This window comes from Zingiber officinale, chromosome 2B, assembly GCF_018446385.1.
Source record: "Zingiber officinale cultivar Zhangliang chromosome 2B, Zo_v1.1, whole genome shotgun sequence".
Taxonomy (NCBI): Eukaryota; Viridiplantae; Streptophyta; class Magnoliopsida; order Zingiberales; family Zingiberaceae; genus Zingiber; species Zingiber officinale.
In genome coordinates this window covers 104,521,944-104,544,445 of record NC_055989.1, presented here as the reverse complement: position 1 = coordinate 104,544,445, position 22,502 = coordinate 104,521,944, and the positions used below count along the sequence as shown (strand labels likewise).

The 22,502-nt window shown below is 40.0% G+C and overlaps 3 protein-coding genes across 3 annotated transcripts; all 3 read right to left on the bottom strand.

The window, feature by feature from the left end:
* Positions 1 to 1,534: 1,534 nt before the first annotated feature.
* On the bottom strand, positions 1,535 to 6,678 carry LOC122046631 (cytoplasmic 60S subunit biogenesis factor REI1 homolog 2-like). The gene is made up of 5 exons (XM_042607413.1): positions 6,519 to 6,678; positions 4,959 to 5,546; positions 4,705 to 4,874; positions 3,402 to 3,620; positions 1,535 to 1,830 (listed from the first exon to the last, which is right to left on the bottom strand). The coding sequence occupies exons 1-5, from the start codon at positions 6,621 to 6,623 to the stop codon at positions 1,671 to 1,673; spliced, it is 1,242 nt and encodes a 413-aa protein (XP_042463347.1). The 5' UTR covers positions 6,624 to 6,678; the 3' UTR covers positions 1,535 to 1,670.
* Positions 6,679 to 7,004: 326 nt separating this feature from the next.
* LOC122048514 lies at positions 7,005 to 7,659 on the bottom strand. Its single transcript, XM_042610074.1, has one exon. It carries the CDS (start codon positions 7,542 to 7,544, stop codon positions 7,005 to 7,007), a length of 540 nt encoding a protein of 179 aa, XP_042466008.1. The 5' UTR covers positions 7,545 to 7,659.
* A 1,824-nt stretch (positions 7,660 to 9,483) lies between these two features.
* On the bottom strand, positions 9,484 to 13,233 carry LOC122046628 (probable mitochondrial adenine nucleotide transporter BTL1). The gene is made up of 5 exons (XM_042607412.1): positions 13,025 to 13,233; positions 12,236 to 12,330; positions 11,093 to 11,426; positions 10,094 to 10,331; positions 9,484 to 9,984 (listed from the first exon to the last, which is right to left on the bottom strand). Exons 1-5 carry the CDS (start codon positions 13,190 to 13,192, stop codon positions 9,734 to 9,736), a joined length of 1,086 nt encoding a protein of 361 aa, XP_042463346.1. The 5' UTR covers positions 13,193 to 13,233; the 3' UTR covers positions 9,484 to 9,733.
* Between the last annotated feature and the right edge of the window lie 9,269 nt (positions 13,234 to 22,502).

Sequence of the window (22,502 nt, the reverse complement as noted above, 5' to 3'; positions counted from 1 at the left end):
GTTCAGAATTTGAGTGCTTCCATTTCAGCATATTTCTCTTAATTACCTTATTAATTTTTAAAGATAATTCTACTCATTTATAATTTGAAGCAAGACAATCCAAACCAGAACACTTTCATGCACTTGGAGTTTGTTTCACATTGAACCACCACCTACCTTTTTATAATTGCCCTACCCACTATGATCCATTAATGGGTTTCACAACAGAGGTGTCATTAAATCTCCTCTACAAATCTTAAACCATCTTACTGAAACTCCTTCAAATCTAAAACCATCTTACTGAAAAACAAACCTATGTTAGCAACTGTCATACCATGGATGAGGGTAATGAGCGGAAGAGAAAGTTGAAGATAGTGGCGGGGGAAAGTGAGGATGGTTTGGATTTTGTGCAGCTACAGAGGAGAAGAGGAAGGCCTAAGAAGATAATTAAGGAAGATTTAGAGGGGAAGAATGAAATGATGGAGAAGGTAGAGAGACCTGAGTTTGAAGGGGTTCCTTCAGGCGAAACGGAGGTAACTCACGTGCAGGAAGGCAACCATGCCAAGGAAAAGCGGCACCGGCGCAAGAGCATTCCACGGAGGTCACCGAGTTGAACATATGTGGAACTTCAAATACATTCCGGTCTCAGTTTCAGACTTGTCCTTTGCTTTTGTGTTCTGTTCTTAAAGCAATTTTGTTTCTTCGTACCTTCTACAAGAATTAATGCTACAGCGAGGAATTAATGTTATGGTTGTTAATTTTACTCATAACTTTGGTTTTATGCACAGTTATTGTCCTGCTGATAACATCTAGATTCATATCATTTGTACTCTTTATAGTCGGCTATAAATTGACTCTATAATTTACCTCCTTTCAAATAATCTGAGAATGAGCTACGAGAGACGTCTGGATTTAAGTAATCACCTTTTACTATAATTTATACTCTCTATAGCCCTGCGATTGTAGACTAGGAAATGGTTTTCCTAATTCAGCGGATTGATCTCACAGTTATTCCTATAATCATATCTGCCCGGTGAACAAAAATTAATATCTCAAATTCATGATTTCCTAGTTCATTTCCTCAGACTGAATGGCAAATTGATGATTGTCGAATGAATTGTGCATGTTTTTAAGCATACAACTTCAGATTATTAGCTAAGTGGGTGCTGATGCATTGCTATTGGCCAATTCTATAGCCTATCAGGATCAAAATTTAGCCTGATTTTTTTCTGGTCGGACAGGCCAACCCAATCTGGCATTCTATGATATGATGCTAAGCATAATTATAAAACTCAAACTGGACCACCAGTGGGATCGAGAAAAACCAAAACCAAAACCAAAATGCCTTTCTGACTCCACTTAATTCAGTGTGTAGACAAAAAAAGGTTAAAAAACCCAGTCCAGCCTTCCAAGCGGCTAATCTTTGCATGTAGAGGAAATAAGAGTTGGAAAGAAAATAATAGCGGTCAGTTGATGCAGGGCACAGTGCAGGGCCGCGCTGATGTTAATTATTATGTTATAGTTTGAACCATCATAAATACTACAGCACATAACATAAAGAATAAAATCTATCAAACAGAACCACACAAATATGAATTACGTTCTTAACATGTAATGCAAATTTTGCTCCATTCAAGTTTTCCTCATTCCGAAGTGAACAAAAAGCAACTAGAAAGGCTCTCTCGACTACCTTAATATGGCACATTCTTGGGGAGATTTCTAATGACGTTACTCTTCATTCCAATCTTTGAGCGCATGGATTCTATCCCACGCCGGTTTATCTCCCGCATAACTTTCATCCTAACAACTGGCTCCTTTGATTGTACAGTTGCCAAGCCCATGCTTCGATACCTGCAACGATGCCTCTTGTTAGGTTGTTTCTTATAGAAACACCTCTTTCCATCAATAAGGAAACAGAATATAACTTCGAAAATAAAGAATGCCAAGATAACAAACTGCCTTAGTGGATATGGTGAATTGAAAGACTATTCATTTCAAGAATTCAATTCCAGATAGGAATAATCAATTGTCAGCTAGATATACTAAAAAAACAAAGTAAAAAAAACAAAGAGGAATTAATAAGACAGGAATCCTTTAAATTAAACAGAAAAGACAGCAGTATACTTGAATATAATTGAAATTTGAAAATAGAAAATAATTATCAGATCCACAGTTTAAAAAGTATGGATCTAGATAAGGAGTAGTGGTTAAATGTCCAACTGAGAAGAAATAATAAGAATGAGAGTAGAAATATGAATGATAGTATATAACAGTCAATGCCTTGAAGAACTAAAATCAGCACAAATGCAAGAAGCTAAGCATATACCAATCCAATTGCTCAGGAGATTGAGACTTGAAATATGGGACGATATTTCCCAAATGAGAAAAAAATAATATAATAATTCAAATCTTATTTTTACTAGTGGAATAAAAATGTTGGATATAGTGATAGACTTCATAAAGTATAATGGCAAGATAAGATTCAAAAGGCATGTGCATTCAAAATGTCCAAATGTCTGCTCACTCGCCAATCAGTCATAACTGATGGATCTTTATAGTTCCAATAAACAATTGATTCTAGCATGATATGTATTCACATTCAGAGACGAAAGGGGGAGAGACACTATACATTAGTCACCATCTAGTCTATGTTCAGTAAAAAAAAATGTTTCTCCTTGTATAGCTCCTTGGCTTTTAAAAAAAATGTACTAGAATTAATTCAACAAAAAATGATCCAAATAAACCATAAAGTCTAAGCCATTGAATGACTAACAACCAGGCAAAAAAAAAAGAGGGAAAAACAACATTTTGAATCAAATTTAAAAGGTTAAAAGACATCAATTGGTTAAAACTTCAGCTTTTAGTATGTTTACAATTATACAAAAAAAAACTCAGAACTGTCAAACGGCAACTTGAATAAGATCAGATTTAATTATTCAATAACCATCCAGCAGTTTCCAAAGCTTCGCCACTTGACAAAGCCTTAACTAACAGATCTTTCATTCTTTTTTAAAGCATTGTCAGATGTAGAGATAAGCACCATGATGCCTTTTTATATTAGATCTCATAGATTGTTGGCATACCAACACAATGAACAACAAAAGAATCCAAGTATGTTGCACATAGCAAAGGTATCCAATCATCTTAAAGCATGTCAGAGTCAAAGATGAGTGCCATGATACCTTATTAGATATCATGCTGTTAACATATCAAATATCCAAGGGGCCACAAAAATCCAAGCATGTACATAGCATGAAATCCTAAGATAATAATATCCATCAAATAACTTCAAAACATCAAGAGAAACAATGCCATCAAGAAGGAGATCAAGAAACTTGGCAGAGAAAACTTTTTTGTAGAGGAATGTCAATCCAAGCAACCAAAATTTTTCCAAATGCATCCAAAATTAAAGGTGTCAGTACCTTGTTGCTAAAGAAAGAGCCAATGCAATTTCACGTGTAGGAGATGGCCGTGGTTTTTGGCGATAGTAACGAAGAAATTCTCGAGATCCCAAAGTTCGAACAAGCACGCCAGTCTCTGTTTTTTGTTTTATGATGAGCTCAACACCTCCACTTCCAAGTTCAACACTATTATCCATGTCTTCGACTGACATCAATTGCTTACCATCTGTATCCGCATAACTAGGAAAAAGGATACAATATTCAAATGTTGAAAATAAATCTCAGTCGGAGCAAATTCAGATTGAATAGAATGTAAAACAACATTAATATACAAAAGGATTATAACTTGTCTAAAAAAAACAAACGGTGTAGTGGAGACGAGAATTCTAAATGGATGTGCATGGTTAATAGAAAAGCAAAGCAAAAACGTTGTTATGCAAAAGGAATTAAATGTAGCAAGATGATAAAGTCAGAGAAAATAGATTAAATATAGTACAAGCATATTCAAAGAGTATCAACAGATTATTATACCATTTGAATGGAACAGTGAATTCATAAGAGATAGAGGGAGACCCATGAAAACTTTAGTTGATGTAAAAATTATTTATTAGACATGCGTATTGCTGTCAAACATTCACCTATACAGAGTTCAATTGAAGGATAAAATTCATGCAACTGAACAAATTAGAGCTAACCTGGCTCATTGTTGTCAGTTTAATTTAAGACCAAAGTGAACAAACATAGAGAAGATTTTTTTCACAATAATCAAAATGTTCAAGTGATAAAGCAAATACTCAAATAAGTCACTTATCTCATAATGCTACTATGTTCAAAATATTTTTTCTAGGTAATCACCCTTCATGTTTTGCCTGTTCTGGTAGCAAGCTCAACAATGAGCTCAACATAATTTCTATATCAGTCCTTGCTTTAGCTTCTGATAAATTTGATTTCAGAATACAACAAAAGAGTCGGGTTACAACTCCCTAATAGTCCAGTTGATGCATCATTTTATTCATTTAGCAGATTCAGGGAGTCACTTATAGAAGGCGCAGATGAATGTCAAAGGAAACAACCTAAAATGTAAAAAAGATTGCCATGGTCTTGTGTAAATATAATTTGAAATCAGGACTCATGGGCTCTAGATTGATTTGTAAATGGGGTCAAAAATTAAATTAGAGACATAGAAAATAATTTTAGAGCATATGGATTTGCAATCATTTTAAAATATAGCTGACCACAAATAGTTGGGACAAATTATGGTTTGATGATATTGTTGATGATTAAAAAACAAGCCAAAATCATTAAGACAGCCCAGGAGATAAACCTGCTGCTATAATCATAGAAATCTTCCAAATCCACATCCTCATCATCACCACCATCTCCATAACGCAATTTGCAATGACCTTTAGAAATTATATGCTTCCTTACAGCTTCCAAGCTTTGGAAGGGAAGACATCTGTCACTGCAGTACAAGCATGTAAAATCCCTCTTTACCTGCCAGAAGAGAGAATGATTTTCCAGTGGAAGAAATTTTGGAAGTAGGATATTGAACATACGAAAAGCAAATGAAATTTCCACCTTGAGACCAACATATGTAAGAAGGCCCTCGGGATCCTTCAAATATTCAATATCAGGTATGAAAAAACCATGCTTCTTGTGCATATGAACCATACAGTTTTCTATGCTGTCATACTTTTGATCACAAATAAAGCAACAAGAAGTATCCAATTCTTCATCAATGACATCAACTTGCTCATCATCAGAAGCACCATCGACTTCCCCAACATGCAAATATGACAAAGATTCAGAAGCAACGTCCATGTCATTAGGATTGGCTTCCTCCCATTCATCCTCACTCTCATCTGTTTCAACATCCTCATTTTCTCCAATAACTTGAGCCTTACTAGTTATCTTATTTGATGTTCGCAGGGTATATGGTTTTATTGTAGTGATGCCTGCAACTGAAGAGCCTGCCTCCTCTGATGTTTTCATAGCATGAGCTCGTGATTTAAGATGCTGAGCTCGTGCCTTTGAACTTCTATACTCCTTGCCACAAAGAGCACATCCATAGAGCATTGGTGTTGCACTCAACTTGCTATTCTCTTCAGCAAGAGCTGACTGTCTAGCTTGGAATAACTCTTCTGTTACTCCTGGGACTCCTGCAACCTGAGACATATGGCATCAAATTTATTTTAACATTTTTTCACATGTAAGGACGTTTTAATAAAACTTCATTAAAACAAATACTATGGTTAATACGACTGTCAAAGATTTGAGCTGAAACTCTATTAGCAAGGACACTTTCTGCTGATTCAGAGTTTATCCTTTAGTTATATCACTCGAATCTTTATACACAAATCATATGATTAAATTTGAATGCCCAAAACCAAAGATATCAAATATTATTATAATAATAATTCAAGCTACCATATTCTCTGACAACTTTAACAAAAACCTGGAAGGTCCTGCGAAAGACAAGCACATTAATATTTTTTTTTTTTAACATGTTCTACACTTCGACCACGGGACAAGTAAAGAAAAGCAAAAGCTCAAGGTATTTATTCAAAGTGAAGATTAGCAAATAGCCAATTTATGGGATAACAGCTAACATAATCCAAGCATCCGTTAACGTGCCAGTGACTTATGCCACTGAGATAATTCACTGGTCATGTTTGGAATGTCGTATCCCCAAAAAATATTCATGGTAGACACTCCACAAGAAAGTCACCTACGAGACTTATCTTTCAAAACGACAACAAACATGAGAGCTTTGTTTCCACGATGAGGGGAAGACAAAAGAATATCAAATTTGTGGCATCGCACAACACAAAATAAGGAAAGTACCACAAAACCGTTTTGTTCCGGACCACACGCCCTATTCATGTGAAAGAATTCGATAAAACTGAGAACGCCAAAGATCAAGGATCGGAATCTGAACGAAGCCCCATAACATTCCGGAAGACTACTAATCCACAACCCCAATCATTCAAAAAAAAAAAAAAACCCAATCATTCAAACCAATAAACATAAACAAGAAAGGAAAACTCCGATATATGTAAGTAAGAAAAAAAAAATCGATCAACTCGAGGATCCGGATCGTCGGAAGCCGAACCCTAGGAGGCAAGTAAAATCCATCACCTTTCTCTTCAAATTGTAGCGGTGCCATTCGGACCGGTAGTGATCCTTCTGCTGCGCCTCGTCGTCGAACTCTTTGTTGCAAGAGTTGCAAGTAAGCGTCAGCATCCCTCCCTCTCTCTCCACCTCCGCTGAGCTCTGTCGAATCGTAGTCGGCGGCGAAGCAACGCGTTTCATTAAATAATCTGTTTGGATAGAAAGGCCCATTATGGGGCCCATTATCGAGTGGCCTAGACCATAATAAAACTGTTGTACAAAATTGGTTGAATTACAGAGCAATTTGAATAACGTGCCAATAATTCAAGATCTATAATCGAAAGTGCGATTCACTGATACTTGGAGATCAATCGCTTTAGCTTTCGGGAATTGAAAGATCGAGCAAAAGAATTCAATGATCACTAATAGCTCGCAATAAGATACGAATTACGATCGCATGCACGTATGTAGATTAGATAGATATCGAATGGCGTCTACGTAATCGACGAGCACTCAATTGTGCAAGCGGTCGACGAGGGCCTGAACGACGGCACACAGATTCTTGACCACTTCGTTCATCTCCGCCACCTTGGTTTTTTCCGGGAACAGCGCGTGCTTGCAGCCTTCCTCGCAGGTCTCCACGTCGGCCACGGCCGCGGCCACGAAGCGCTTTACGTCCGGGTACTTGTTCGACTCCATGGCGCCCGTCGAGTCGTCCAGCTGCTCCACCGCGTCGATGTAGCTCTCCGCGCAGTCGTTGAGGCACTGCTGCCACGTCGAGTCGTTGACGGCGGCCTCCAGGGTATTGTCGATGTAGGTCGAGGTGCTGGAGGCCGTCGAGGCGGCGGCGCGGATCGCGAGCTCGGCGATGTGGTGGGCGTCGGCGCTGTGGCTCTCGGGCATCAAGGAGAGGTGATCCACGCACAACTTGGGGAAGAGCGTGTGCGCGCAGGTCTCCTGAAGGGTGCTCGGCGACGGAGGATCTTCCGCCAAGGCGAGGGACGCCACGGCGACGAGGAGGAGGAGCAGGACAAGGTTGGTGAAGCCGGCCATGGCTTATTCTCGTTCGTTGCAACCTTCTTCTTGTTCTTGAGATTAAAGAGAGAGAGAGAAGAGAACAATTCAACAAATGTTCTTTTATCGGTGTGAGATTTTGAGTTTCTGATTATTTTCGGAGATCAATGGGAGATTGTGGTGCATTGGGGAACGAAATTGTTGGGAGACCGCAAAAGACTAGTTCTATAAGATTATTTTGGAAGTTTTTTTAAAAAAACTATTTTGGAGAACAAGCTTAAATCAATGAAACCGGTGTATTTAATTACTCATCTAATTAATGGCGCATTTCCGAAATAATTGTAGCTGATGGTGTCACCTTCCGATGACTCGGGCTCCTCTCCCTTCCTATCTTTCGAGTCACAGTTGTGTCTGTGGTCCAGCCGGCTGAGACCGAGGTCCTACGAGTCAACATGCGTTTGTGGCCGCTGGCATGGCCGTTGTGATCTCTCCGACGGTTAAGTTAGGTTTAAGCTGAACTTAAAGGCTCACAGGTGGGCGCAAGGGAGAAGAGGGATGAGCCAAATGCTCTACGTAGGAGACGAAAATCATACTTTTACTTACCATCTATCTAGAAGATAGGGTGGCCTATATCAAATTGGTTAAATCCAACTCCTCCCAATCAGTCCACCCAACACATCCTATTTGGTTCACTTGACTCCTCGAGATCAGCCCACCAGACTCCGACTCAGTCCACCCGACGTCTTGCAATTGGCCACAAAACTCCTCTGACTTGGTTCACCAGATGCCTTAAGATTGACTCACCAAACTTCTCCACCTCAATTAACTCGACTCCTTGGACTTACACCCTCCGACTCCTTGGGATCGGCCCACTAAACTCCTCTGACTAGGTCCACCCAACTCCTCAAGATCAACCCATTGGACTCATTCAACTCAATACAACTCGACTCCTCGGAGTCAGACCCTTCGGCTCCTCAAGATCGGTCCACCAAACTCCTCCAACTCGATCAACCCGGCTCCTTGGACTCAGACACTACAACTCCTTTGGATCGACTCATATCCTCAAACTTCATTTTTAACTTGGCTTCGTCTTTTTATCCATCCTGAGTGCAGACTCACAACCTATATGGCTTCATTCATAGAAGCTTTTCTCTCACGGATGTGAAGAACAGTGTCAGGTATCGAGAGAACATGTGTAATAGAAGCATACGTTTTAGAACATGTGGAGAACAACCGCGCCTGTCCTGGAGAGATGTGCATATTCACAACTTTTTAAAGAGCTGCCCGCACCTGCAGGGGCCAGTACGCGTGCACATACATTGAAACTCTCCTACGGCTCCATTGTTTTGCATCTGTCTTTAGCCTCCATACTAATTTGAGCGTCGCAGTAGTAATGCCGAGTCCAACTTTAACACTCGTTCTAATCTCTTGTTAAGTGTTTGTAACAACTTTGTGATCCCTTTTGTCATTGTGTCATCTGTAACTTTCTTCATGATAGTTACTTTTTGCTGACTTACCCGAGAGCGATCTCAAACAAGAATACCATCGTTGAGCCTTATATAGCCGATTGATGGTAATATTCACGTGGCCTGACACGCTAGCCACGCAAACTGCCATACACGCCGCATAATCCACTACACGAATGGAGAGCCAGGAGTTGGCTGGTCGAGTGGAAAGAGGTTGGGCACTAGAGGGGACAACGACGAAGTCAGCATGGTCGGGCTATTGGCCAGGTGTTGCACTTGACTTTAACCATCTCTAAAGGGCTAGTTTTGCACAACATTGTACGGTGACTGCAATTGTAAGGAATTGTCTAAGGTTAAGGTCGAAGAGAGCCAGTTCGGCAAGGGAGTCTCCCCTAGAGGGAGCTCTTGTACACGAGCATTGATCGGGCAAGACCCCAAGGAGGTGACTAATCTTTGGCTCGGTGTTCATCCAACACACATCACAATGGAAGTGGCAAATGCTTGAACATGAATGAGAAGGAAATAACTACTTTTTTCATTCACCAAGCAATCGATACATTAGAAACAAAGTCTACAGATCGAATTCCAGAGTCAAAATTTTTCATCATCAGCCTCCAACAATATGATGTTATCAGTACTCTTTTGTTTCTCAATCTGCAGCAGGTGAAATTGTGAGAAAAAAAGGCATCACCCTCCACAGAGTAGCCACGATGGAATTGCAACAAGCAGCAATCGATGGCAAGAATCTTTTTTTTTGCAAATTTAAATGTGAGGTCGGTCGGCCAGCAGAATTTCCTTCCATGCTTCATAGAACATCCAAGTGATCCCTGATGCAGGCATCACCTTCAAGCAGCTGGCGCCCCAACCTCTGTACAAGCCCAGCAAGCCCTCCTCGTGAACAACCTCAGACAATGCAGCCGCCATGTGAGGTGGGCATTTTCCTCTCAGGGATCCGACCATTAGCCGCTTTCTTGCAACTTCTAGTGGAAAGCTGATTGTGCTTGCCACAAAACCTGACAATAAAAATTGGTTGCGGTCAGCTAAATGATTTGAGCAATGCAAACTAATAGATGCGGCTATAATCTCATTAAGTTACTTATGTAGCTGCACTTGAATACATACCAGAAAGAGCGCCTACCATCAGCAGCTCTGCACGGCTCAACGACTTCTTCTGCTTGGCTTTGCAGTAATGAGTTTTCATGGTATCATACATGAAGTAGTAGCAAGTACTGTATGGAAGCATGCCGATTAATGTTGGCGATAAACCAGCATACAGACCGCCAATCCCATCATTCTTATATATCTTAGTAAGAGCGAGAGTGATGCTGGGGTAAGCTTCTCGATTCACAGTCAAACGATCCTGTAATTGTTGGACAGAAAGTAAGATAAGCAAATGTATCCATGTTAAAAAGAGTACATCAAAGCAACAGATTAAAAGCATTAACTGAAACAGAACGCTGTAAATCCATCAAAAGAAGTCTGTTTTTTTTTATGAGAAAGGAATCATGCACGATAAGTATTAGGGATTGAGAACAGAAACACAGCAGCTGACAACTTTCCTTAGAGCCATATCTTGTCCTTTTTTGCACAAGTATAGAGCCATATCTTGTTGAAGAAACAAACTGATTGAACAATATAATTCGTAACCTAGACATTGATTCAGAAACTATAATTCTGCAATTAATGTAAACCCAAACAAGCGGATTTCTCGTCTATCTGAAACTCAGCTATCAGGTACAGCAAGTAATCATCATCACAAGGAAGATAAACAGTATATAAGTAGGTTTAATAGCAGGGTTGGAATCACCTTCTCAACATCAAAAAAACCATCAATTCATACAAATTTTCAGCGCCATAAAAAGTTATATCTACAAAATTGTGTATAATTAAATGAAAACATTCACTCTTTAGTGTGTACAAAAACACAAAGACATCCGGGCATGGTAATAATCCAACATGGAGTTCTTAAAGAACTGCGAATCTAAGTGAATAACATAAGAGTAGGAAAAGTAGTTGTCGTCAATGGTTTAACTGGGCTTCTGACACAGGAAAAATTTTCTAATATTTTTAAAACAGCAAATGATGGATCAGCATTGGTTTTTGCATCATGATCTAATATACCTTTAGAACCTCAAGAGGATGACAGATGATTGTGCTCACAATACCAGCAGCAGCTCCACCAACAGCAATTGGAGACATACACAGAAAGGACAAATCTAGATTCATTGGACCAATCTCTAACTTTGGGCTTCCATCCTCCTTCCATTTCTCTTGTACAGATGTCACAGAACGTTTTACACATTCAAATGTACCAAGCTCAATTGCTTGCGTAGGTATTATGCGAAGCATGTTAACAGTGTTTCCTGCCCAAAGCCCTCTCCAACCATTCTCTTCAATAATTTCTAGAAAGCTACCAGCAATATGTTTGGATCCAACTCCGACTACCATCCTTGTCCTGCAACAGTGCCATTGGTGTCCAATCCACTTCAGATGAAATTCATAACAAAATCAAGTAACCAGCATACTGAAACATGCACAAAAAAATCATGAAAAACAAAACCAACTTTCACCGACATAGCTTCCCATTTTGAAACTGCATATGCTTGCTATTCAATTAAATCAGATAGCAACAAAAAGAAGATACAAGACAGCAGCTTCTTGAGAAGTTACAATAAAAATAAATCATTAGACACAACGAAAACAATTTAGTTCATAATACATAAGCATCTAGACCAACTTTGAATAGTTTTGAAACAAAAAAAAAAAAGAGTGATACGATGAAACGAGTTGGACAAGTAACCCCTGGGATGTATCTTACAGTAATATAGACACAATTTGAGAAGCATCAAGATTCAAAGGCAAAATATACAAATGATGAACCGCACAGAGTAGTTTTAGACATTTATACTCCTCCATCTTATACTACCATGCTTGACTAAAATGTATAACATAATAGAAACTGATTCTACTAACAGTGGCAGTAACATATTGAAACTAGTCAACCTTATCAATGGCCACAGTTAAATCTTTATGGAACTATCCTTATCAGTTAATTACAAAATTTTACTTAGTATGATGTAATTACCCACATTAGATAGATGGTACAATAAGTTTCATCAAAATGTGCAAATCTATATCCCATGCAAGAACCAACTTCCCCAAAATAACACGTAAATATGTAATGAGATCTATCACAGCTAAGTAAATGCGACTATTTGTTTATGATAAAAGTGCTAAAATAGAGTCAAACAAGAAGAACCAGACCTGATAGTCTCTAGAGGAGCAAGAACAGCTTTAGTCATAGCACCAGCTAATGCTCCGCTAACAAATTCGCCAACTTCTCTACGCCTAAAGAAGTTCTGGGACAAAACAAACGACCGAAATTACATCCGTTAAACCACAGCCTAAAGTGGAAAACGATTACGTGTATATTCAATTTTTCCCACAACAGAGAGTGTCGAAATAATAAAATATTTTTTCGAGAGTACAACCAAAAATAAGGAGTGCCAATATAAGCATATGAACAGACAGCATCTATCTCTGGTTAGAGATCGTGTCAAAATAGATGTTAGAAAATAAGAACAAAAGTATATTATAACTTGAAGGAAGGTGTTTTAACTGTGAGATGCATAAAAAGGTAATACTAAAACCCAAGCAAAAGGGGATTTGATCACTTTACCATGAAGAACAGTCGTAATAAATGAAAAAAAACAAGGACAGTACGTTCTGAACGCGGAGCCAAATGGCAACAAAAAGTGCGATTTTCATGACTAATTGGAAATAAAAGGATATGAACTCGAAAAAAGTGCAACCTGGAGTGACAAAGAAAAGAGAAATATCAAAAAGACAAAACCTTGCGCTTAGGATCTGAAAACAGAACGAGATCCTTCATTACACCAGCCGATTGAGAATAAAAAAAAGATCTTTAAATCGAAAGCAAGGCGACTTTGACCAGAAGAACAAGAGTAATCAAAGGGCAAGAACCAAAAACCATCGGATCAAAAAGGAAGAAAACAAAAACAAAAACAAAAATAATCGGAGAAAAAAACAAACCTTGAACGCGACACCAATATCGGGGCCCTGGAAACCGAGCTCGACGGCCGCGGGGGCGACCTTGTCAACCCCTACCTCCTTCGGAACCGGCATCACATCGCCGCATGCATCGGCTAAACCCAGAACGACCACCTCCCGCTTCTTCCGTGACTCCGCCTCCAAATTCATCGCATCCGACGGCTCGGCCACCTCTCTCTTTATTTCCTCTTTTAAAGCTAGGGAATGTTTATTTTTTACCCCCATGATTTATCTGCTTTGTAAAAATCACCACGTTAAAATTTAATTCCTAAATTTTGAACTCTGTTTTAACAATAAACTTAAATATTATGGTTAAAATGAAATTTTCTCTTAAACCTGATAAAATTAACGTCAGCGGCTGCCCAAAAAGGCACGGTCTTAGTTACATGCTTTTCAGGGAGGGAATTATCAAAATCCTTTAAATGAAATACCTTAATTTATTTACTTAAAATGCAAAACATGTTTTTATCCCAATGCGTGTGGACTGGCCTTTTATTCTTACCCGCTTTCAGACCTTCTTTTGATTAGACAAAAGACTTAGTGGCCACGTTAAATTTTTCGTCTACCACTGGTATACAGTGAGGCTTGAAAATGGTGAGATTTGTGCGATAGGAATACTTTTTTCCGAGAAAGCAATAATTGGGCAAAAGGAACCGCGTCAGAATCAATTATTATTTAAATGTTTTTATTTAAAAAACAATTACTTTAAAATTTTCCGCACTTTACTAAGTTGGCGAGTTTAGATATTATCCCAACTTTCATAATATTCGCAACTTAGAAGAATTTAGTTAAATGATGAAAATGACTAAGTGTATAAATTTAATAGTAGAATGGAATATGAATAGAAATGGAAATGAAACACATTAAGTTATATGAGTTTGGTTGATTCTCATAAATCTAGTAATCATTCTCAAAATATCATTCCCAAACCCACAATCCAAACATTATCTTTTACTATCATTCCACTCCCTTATTCCCAAACCCATTAACCAAGCACCCCCTTAATCTCCTGAATATATTTAAACCCTCGGAATAGCGTAAATGAGATTAGTAAATTTTTTAAAACTTGATAAGATGTATGATTATAAAATTTAGGATAATAATATTCACTAACTAAATTCCTAAAACTCTCCTGATTAAAAATATCAAAATTTTAAATGGTCCAAGAGGATGAAATTGAAGGTTGAACCTATAAATTTATGAATCATTTCAAACTAAAAAATAATAAAATCTCCTTAATATATCTATATCCTCAATTCATTAATATAAATTATGAACAATAAATTTTTAAATTAATAGAATAAAAATTTAGAAATATACTTTCAATTTAATCTATAAATATATCAAAAGTTTCCAAAAGTACATTGATGTTTCAATCTAAACTGATTGATAAACTTATATATTTCGGAATATAATAAATAATTTGAGTATTATGAGAGTTAAGTAACCTAATTTAGGTAATAAACTAAACTTATGGTATTTTAATTAATTTTTTATCCTCTGGCTATTTAATGCGAGCATTTGTTTAATTAAAATAATAATAACACTAATGACAGCCTATTTTTTTTACACTTTGCATTACCATCAAAAGGTGATCACTAAAATCTTTCTCTTGAGGATAAAAATCCATTGAAGGATCTAATACAAAGAACCTGCATTAATTGCTATAAGAAAAGAAATATTTGTTTCTTTCACAATAGCAACAAATAAATATTAACTTTAAAAATGCCTACTTTTGCCAAATATAGTGGAGAGAATCTTGAGAAAAAAAGATGTAGATTAACGGGAAGGAAAACCCTAAGATGAAGATGTTAGAAACCGTAGCCAAAAAACTAGAGGAATGTTAAAGAAGAGAGTGTACTAGAAGCAAATAAGAAGATCACCTCAAGGAGAGAATGTGATAATTAAGGGGTCTTTTAAAAAAATGAGCATTTAGTCTAAACTAATTCAAAAGTAGAACACTTAAAAGTAAGGTTGGTGGCATTCAATATAATTGGATAAGAAATTATTTTTGTTCGATCGGTAATATCCCTTCTAAGAGATGGTCTTGCTAGTGTTATGCTGCAAATAACCAGCACGCAGCTTTAAACTGCTGATAAGCATTGTCTGGAAGAAGCCACAGATTTAGAAGAGAAACAAATGCTCGAGAATGTAAGCGATACGGAATGTTACAAGTAGATCCAGAAATGATATGATAATCAAAGTCAAGATAAGGTGATAGTCAAAGTCAATATAAAGTGGTTGCTAAAGCATCACTCTCATCATGTCTTAACTCCTTACTCAGCGCCAATGCCTTCAGTACAAGGACGACCGACGTAAAAGCCGGTCGGACTTGAAGGATCTAGTACTCTGCTTGTAAACAACCGGCCGGCACAAAGACCGATCGAAATTACGATCAACACTATATAACTCTGTTATATAACCGACCGGTTAAAAGGTTAGTCGGGCGTATCTAAGCTTAGTATTTGTTCTCAATATATGGTCGAACGACCCAAGAGCCAGGCAGACTTAATGGACCTATCTCTCCGTTCAGTGTCAAGATATACAGACTAAACCCAAACGATCCCAGAGTTGATTGAGCATATGAGATACAACTCCCCATTGCTGCAGCATATTCACTTAGTATATAGTTGGACGAACTTATGGGCTTCAATGTACTACTTATATATCAGTCCTTCATACGATTGATCAGTCATAAAGCTGGTCGGGTTTATAAAGCTCAACACCCTATCTCCTACACAAGCCGATCAGTTACAATGTCGATCAAAATAAACTCGTTTGATCTTAATGCACCGATCGACCATATGGAGTCCAACCCCCCACTTCTGCAATATTACTTTCAGTTTACAAACTCAATCTTATAATACAACTCTCATATACAGATGACTGGTCCCATAGACGGTTGGACTTATAATACAGCGCTCCACGTTCTAAGGGTATAAATCCCTTATCATATAGTTGGTCGAAAGCAAGGCCGGTCGGATTTTTTTAGGAGACAACAATGTTAGAGAATCACAACAACTCGTCAAAGAATAACGATTATTTGTCAGAGAATATTCTTATATTACAATATACCCATTCAGTGGAATCTTCCTCGAAGGTGACTCTACACCTTCCATTAGCTAACACATTATGATAATATATTCTCCTAACTACGTCATTAATGGCGTAAGTTATAAAAGATGGTTCAGACACTATTAATGGAAAATTCTTCGGAGGGTGACTGCATACCTTCCAGACTATACAACTTCCATTACCCGACAGTTTTTGACAGCTAATATTCCTTGTTACTTCATTATTATGGAGGTTATGAGAAGTGATATAAAAAGGGGAAGTCCTCTCCGTTGACGAGATATGCAATACATTCTAAACCAACTTTAAATCATACACTCGCATTTTACTGTGGTCCTTCTCCATTTTTTCGCTTGGCCACCTTATTGACTTAAGCGTCGAAGGACCTGCGTCAGAGACCTCTTCCCTAGTCCTCACTCTAACATTCCGTTGGATCTCTTTCGTGTGCGTAGAGAGGAAGAAGGCACTCGAAGCCCCTTTTCGCTCTAGTTTGCAACCTTTTCTCCAGTTCAAGGTCTTCTCCAAGCCAACAGCAGTGCCACCTGCCTAACGCGCCATCTCCACCGCTTTCACACATGATCAAATTTGGTGTCATCTATGAAAACTTTCATCTGAATCTAAAATGTAGAGATGGAAGAAGCTGAACGATTCACCATCGTCATTCTGTCTCAGGAAGATTTCGAGTTGCTGGTAGCCACCCAAGCACAAAGGTTAATGCAACAACAACAAGCGGCTACCGCCGGTACATTGTCGCATAACTCGGCCACGTCGAGAATGGGTTTTCACACTAAACGAGGAACTCGAGTAGAAGGCTCAACTGGGTTTCAACCAATTCCTCCTCCACCAGTGGCTAGCTTCGTACAACCACCCATACAACCAATAAACCTATCGCATGTGCCACCATCCGTGATAGCATATCATCGAGCACTATTCCACACTCCTCTTGAGGAGATGGGCCGAGAAGAAAGGTTCCAAGTATCGTCTTCTAGAGATGCGCCTGTGCGGGATTGGCGCAAAGGGAAAGCCCCGATGGGCGGCGACTCTCTTGGACGAATCAGTATGTCATTCTCGCAAAAGATATTGGAGGATAAATTGTCCAATCATTTCTAGCCCTTAGCGATCGGAGAATATAGAGGGATCACTGACCCAGAAGACTACCTCCTCAAGTTTGAAAACACTGCTATCCTCCATCAGTATACAGATGAGGTAAATTATCAAGTGTTCCTTACTACACTCTCAAGCTCGACAAAGAAATAATTTAATTGGTTTCTTGCTGAGTCCATCTGCAACTTCAAGAATTTCTGCAAGGCTTTCCTTCTCCATTTCGCTAGCAACCGCAGATACCATAAAACTACATTAAGCTTATTTTCACTCAAGCAGGAGCCCAAGGAGATGCTCAGGAACTACATCAAAAAATTTAACCAGGTGACCATGGACGTCCCCTTGGCCACCCCTGAGATTCAAGTGAGCATCTTCTCACAAGGGCTGGTAGACAACGAGTTCTTTCGCTCCCTAATTAAGAAGTTGTAGGAACGGAAAGACGCTAGGGGGGGGGGGTGACTAACATTCGTCAAAAAATTGCAAGCAAATTAAAAATAAGTACACTGCGGAAGAAAAGAAAACAATGCTAACAAACCAAGTTTTGCTTGGTTCGGAGCATTCGACGACTCCTACTCCAAGGCCCGCACTCGTCGAGTGCTTTTGTTAGGCAATCACTATCAGTTCGCAAAAAGTGTTACAAGAGTTGAGTACAAGAACTAGAAATAAAAGTTACCGACAAACAGAAAGGAAACAAAGTACAATCTCTCGTTCCATGAACTTCGCAGCAACCTTTTGGTGTTGCCGGATCCTTTTTGGAGAAGCACGCAGAGAGAAATTTGTAGTAGTTGTTTTGAAGTTCTTGGTCGAATGCCTTTAAATAGGTCAATTCCGAGCGCCTGGAACCCCTCCAGGTGCTTGGACCACGTGGCTCGGCCAGTCGACGCGCTTCACATAAACTTGTGGATGAATTTTATGGTCCGTGCGCTCAGATCACCAGGGCGCCCTAGGCACCCGCCGGGGCGAGACTGGTCCGAGTGCCCGGACCCCTTTTTCAGCTCCTTTTCCTATAAAAAAAGGGTTAGTCCTAGGCAACAGAAATATGTTCATCCTACAAAACAAATTTAGTACAACTCAGCAAAGAGGAGTAGTAATTAGATCATGTCTCCTCGAGACCAGAATCTAGTCAAGATCTCAACTTAGGTTTTCCAAATAGACCTAAGTTGGATCAACGCCTACAGTTTCCTCAACGGGGAACATGTCCTCACTAGATCTCTCCTCTAGTTGCTTACCTTTACTTACCAACTGCACTCACTTGACTTGTTTTTGACGCACCAGGTCTTCCCGCCAGTTGTCAGGTCCACAGACTCAAATGGACTTCGGCTGGTTGTCAGGTCTCACGGATCCAACTGGACTTTCCGCTAGATATCGAGTCCCGCGGACTTATCTGGACTTTCCACCAGCTATCAAGTCCGCGAACCTAGCTGGATTTCAACTTGGTGTCAGGTCCTTCAGACCAGTCAACTCCTGCACACTTGATAGAAATGTTAGACAAACAATACATCTAAGTTTAACATATTTGTCATATATCAAAACCAGATTATTAGTGCAACCTGCACCAACAGAAGCCTCCAAGGGACTTCGACCATCTACTTGGTCCGGCGACCAAGTATATTAATGTAGAAGAAGCTCAATCTGCTCGAAATAAGGAGGTCATCACACCCACTCCAGTGTCTGCTCCCGAGCACTGAGCTCCCCTCCCTCATCCTCACAAGGGTCCCCGGGCAGTGCCCCAACCATAACAGCGTGAGCCGCAGTTGCAAGTTGTCCAGCATGTGTGGAGGCTGAGCAAAAAAGATTCCCTGAACACCCTAGATGGGCTCTACCAAAATTCTGTACATATCACCGATCAAAGACACATGATACTCAAGATTGTTATCATTACAATCTAGAGAAACGTTAGACAGCTAACCAAGGGTTCCATCGTCGTTCACCATCTCCAAACCATTGACGCTATCAACAGTCGAACGACCTACCCCAAAGAAATTACCAGGGCACCGAGAGGTGTCAAAGAACGACCCAACAGAAAGAGAACCCCCCCCCCCGGGCTCAGGTGCAATAGGAGCATCCCTCAATATGGCAAGAGAAAAACTGTAATAATCCCGCTGGGGGGCTATTGGGATGATTGTCAGAGGTCTGACCGACAGAGAATCCAATCTGTTGGTGCGGTTAGCACTAACGATTTAACCCAGGTTTTGATGAATGACAAATAGGTTAAGTTAGTTTTGTTGTTGTCTGACACTTTGATCGAGTGTGCAGGAAAAGTCCAGCTAGGTCGACGGGCTGACCGGATAGCTGGCGAGAAGTCCAAGCGGGTCGACGGGCTGACCGGACGCTTGGCGAGAAGTCCAGCTAGGTCGACGGGCTGACCGGATAGCTGGCGAGAAGTCCAAGCGGGTCGACGGGCTGACCGGACGCTTGGCGAGAAGTCCAGACGGGTCGACGGGCTGACCGGACGTCTGGCAGGTAAGAAAGGTAAGTCACTGGAAGGGAGTGACTGTGAGGACGCGTTCCCGGGAAGGGGACATTAGGCGTCGATCCGGCTTAGATCCATTTCGGATGTCTAAGTCGAGATCGTGACTAGATTCCGGTCTCGGAAAGACGGAATCTAAGTCATACTCTTTTATCCATCTGTTGAACCTTAACTGTGCTAACAATCTGTTTTACAGGATACATATTTACCTCGGACTAACTTTGTTTTGCAGGAAAAGGGAGTTTTCTGAAACAAGGTAGTCGCCGGAAAGGCTGGGGCGCCCGGAAGGTGAATTCTATCCACCAAGTCGTCGCCACGTGGAGCATCTCGGGTGCTACGTCACATTCTAGGCGCCGGAAGGGATCCAGCGCATATAAAAGAAGCCCCAGACAGGAGCTTCAGAACAATCAATCAAGCTGAGAACTCTTCTACTGCTGGTCTTGCTGCTCGACGCTTAGTGCGACGCCAACAAAGCTCCGACACTACGCTCCGTTCTTTTCCCTTTTTGTCGGTATTTGTTTTTCAGTTTCATTAGCATTCCCTGTACGGTTCTTTTGTAATCATTATTCCGAATTGCTAGTGATTGCCCAACGAAAGTGGTCAAGGACCACGGGCCTTCGAGTAGGAGTCGTCACAGGCTTCGAACGAAGTAAAAAACAACTGTGTTCATTTACTTTTCCGCTGCGTTTATACTCGTTTTTTTCGAATCGATATTCACCCCCCCCCCCTCTATCGAATCTAACGGTCCTACACAATCAAGCGAGGAAGTCGCACGTCCGCCAACTGAACATCCACGCAGTCGGCTGCAGCCAAGAGTAGATACAAGGGTCTAAGATTAGTTTCGAGCCCAAGGATTTAAAGGAAGTAGAAGTGTCCCATGATGACACTTTAATAATCAAGGTTGTTATAGTCAATTAAAATATATGTTGTGCCTTTGTTGACACAGACAGCTCAGTCAACATCATCTTCAAGGAGACATTTAAAGAGTTGCAAATAGATAAGAGTGAGCTCTAGCCCATGATAACACCACTGTATGACTTCACGGGCAATGAGGTTCATCCGCTCGGCCAGATTAAGTTGGTTATATCCTTAGGGGAGGAGCCCCTAATGAGGACGCGTCAATCGACTTTTATTTGTGGTCGATACACCTTCATCATACGTCATTTTGGATAGGCTGGCCCTAAATGAATTCTGGACAGTTGTTTAAACTTTATGTCAGAAAATGAAATTCCACATGGATGACCAAGTAGAGGAAGTTAAAGGGAACCAATTGGTAGCACGCAAGTGCTACATTGATATTATCAAGATTGAAGCTAACGCTGCCCGAAAAAGCCAGCAGCTGGAAGTTAACACCATTCAGGAGGTACCCTCGACTTTGATCTATGAAGAGAAAGAAGAAGTGCAAATTCGACCTGCCCAATCGGAGGCTACTACTCAAATAGCACCTGATCTGTCCTCGGAGTTTAAATCAAATCTTATTGCGTGTTTAATACGCAATAATGATGTCTTCGCTTGGGAGCCCAAGGAAATCATAGGCATATCACCAACGGTTATGGAACATGTAGTGCATGTCTGACCGGACTAGGGGTGTAAATGAATCGAGTCGGTTCGCGAGATTTTTGAGCCGACACAATAAATATTTGATTCGTATTCGAACTTATCAAATTCGAGCCGAACTCAAACATGTTTGAACATTTTTTCGAGCCAAACTCAAATTATTTAGTTCGATAGTTCACGAACCGCTCGCGAGCTTTAATATTTTATTAATATAATATAATTATATATTAAATAAATAAATTTTGAGCCTTTCAAGTACTTATTTTTGAGCAATAGTTCGAATAGTTCATGAACATGTTCAAATCTTTCGAGCCAAACTCGAACTCGAGCTCTAATTCGAGCCGAATTCAAGCAAAAATTTTTAAACTTTTCAAGTTTTGAATCGAGCTCAAACTCGAATATAACTAATTCAAACCGAATTCAAGCCTTAGATTTTTCTTCTTATTCAGCTTGATTCGATTCGTTTACACCCCTAGATTGGACGCTCAACCAATCAAGTAAAGAAAGCGGGATTTCGGTGCCGAACAAAATAAGATCATTTGTGCGGAAGTAAATAAGCTGCTGGAGGCTGGCTACATCCGTGGAGTACAGTTCCCGAGCTGGCTGGCTAATGTAATCCTTGGTATCTAAATCAGCAAACAAGTGACGAGTCTGCATGGACTTCTGTGATCTAAATAAAGCCTACCCAAAAAATTATTATCCCTTGTTGTGCATCGGTTAGGTAGTGGATTCTACCTCTGGTTATGAATTAATATGCATGTTGAATGCCTACTAAGGTGAGGTATGATCGACAGAAACTCTAATCAGGCGAGGAAGTTGCACGCCCGCCGACTGAACATCCACGCAGTTGGTTGCAGCCAAGAGTATACACAAGGGCCCCAGATTGGTTTCGAGCCCAAGGATTTAAAAGGAGTAGAAGTATCCCATGATGACACTTAATAATCAAGGTTGTTATAACCAATTATAATATATATTGTACCTTTGTTAACGTAGACAACTCAGTCAACATCATCTTCAAGGAGACGTTTGAGTAGCTGCAGATAAGAGCGAGCTCTAGCCGATGATAACACCACTGTACGATTTCACGGGCAATGAGGTTCAATCGCTCAGCTAGATTAAGTTGACCATATCCTTAGGGGAGGAGCCCTTAATGAGGGGCGTCGATCGAATTTTATTTGTAGTCGATGCACCTTCAACACACATCATTTTAGGTAGGCTGACTTGAAATGAATTTTGGACAATTGTTTAAACTTTCTGTCA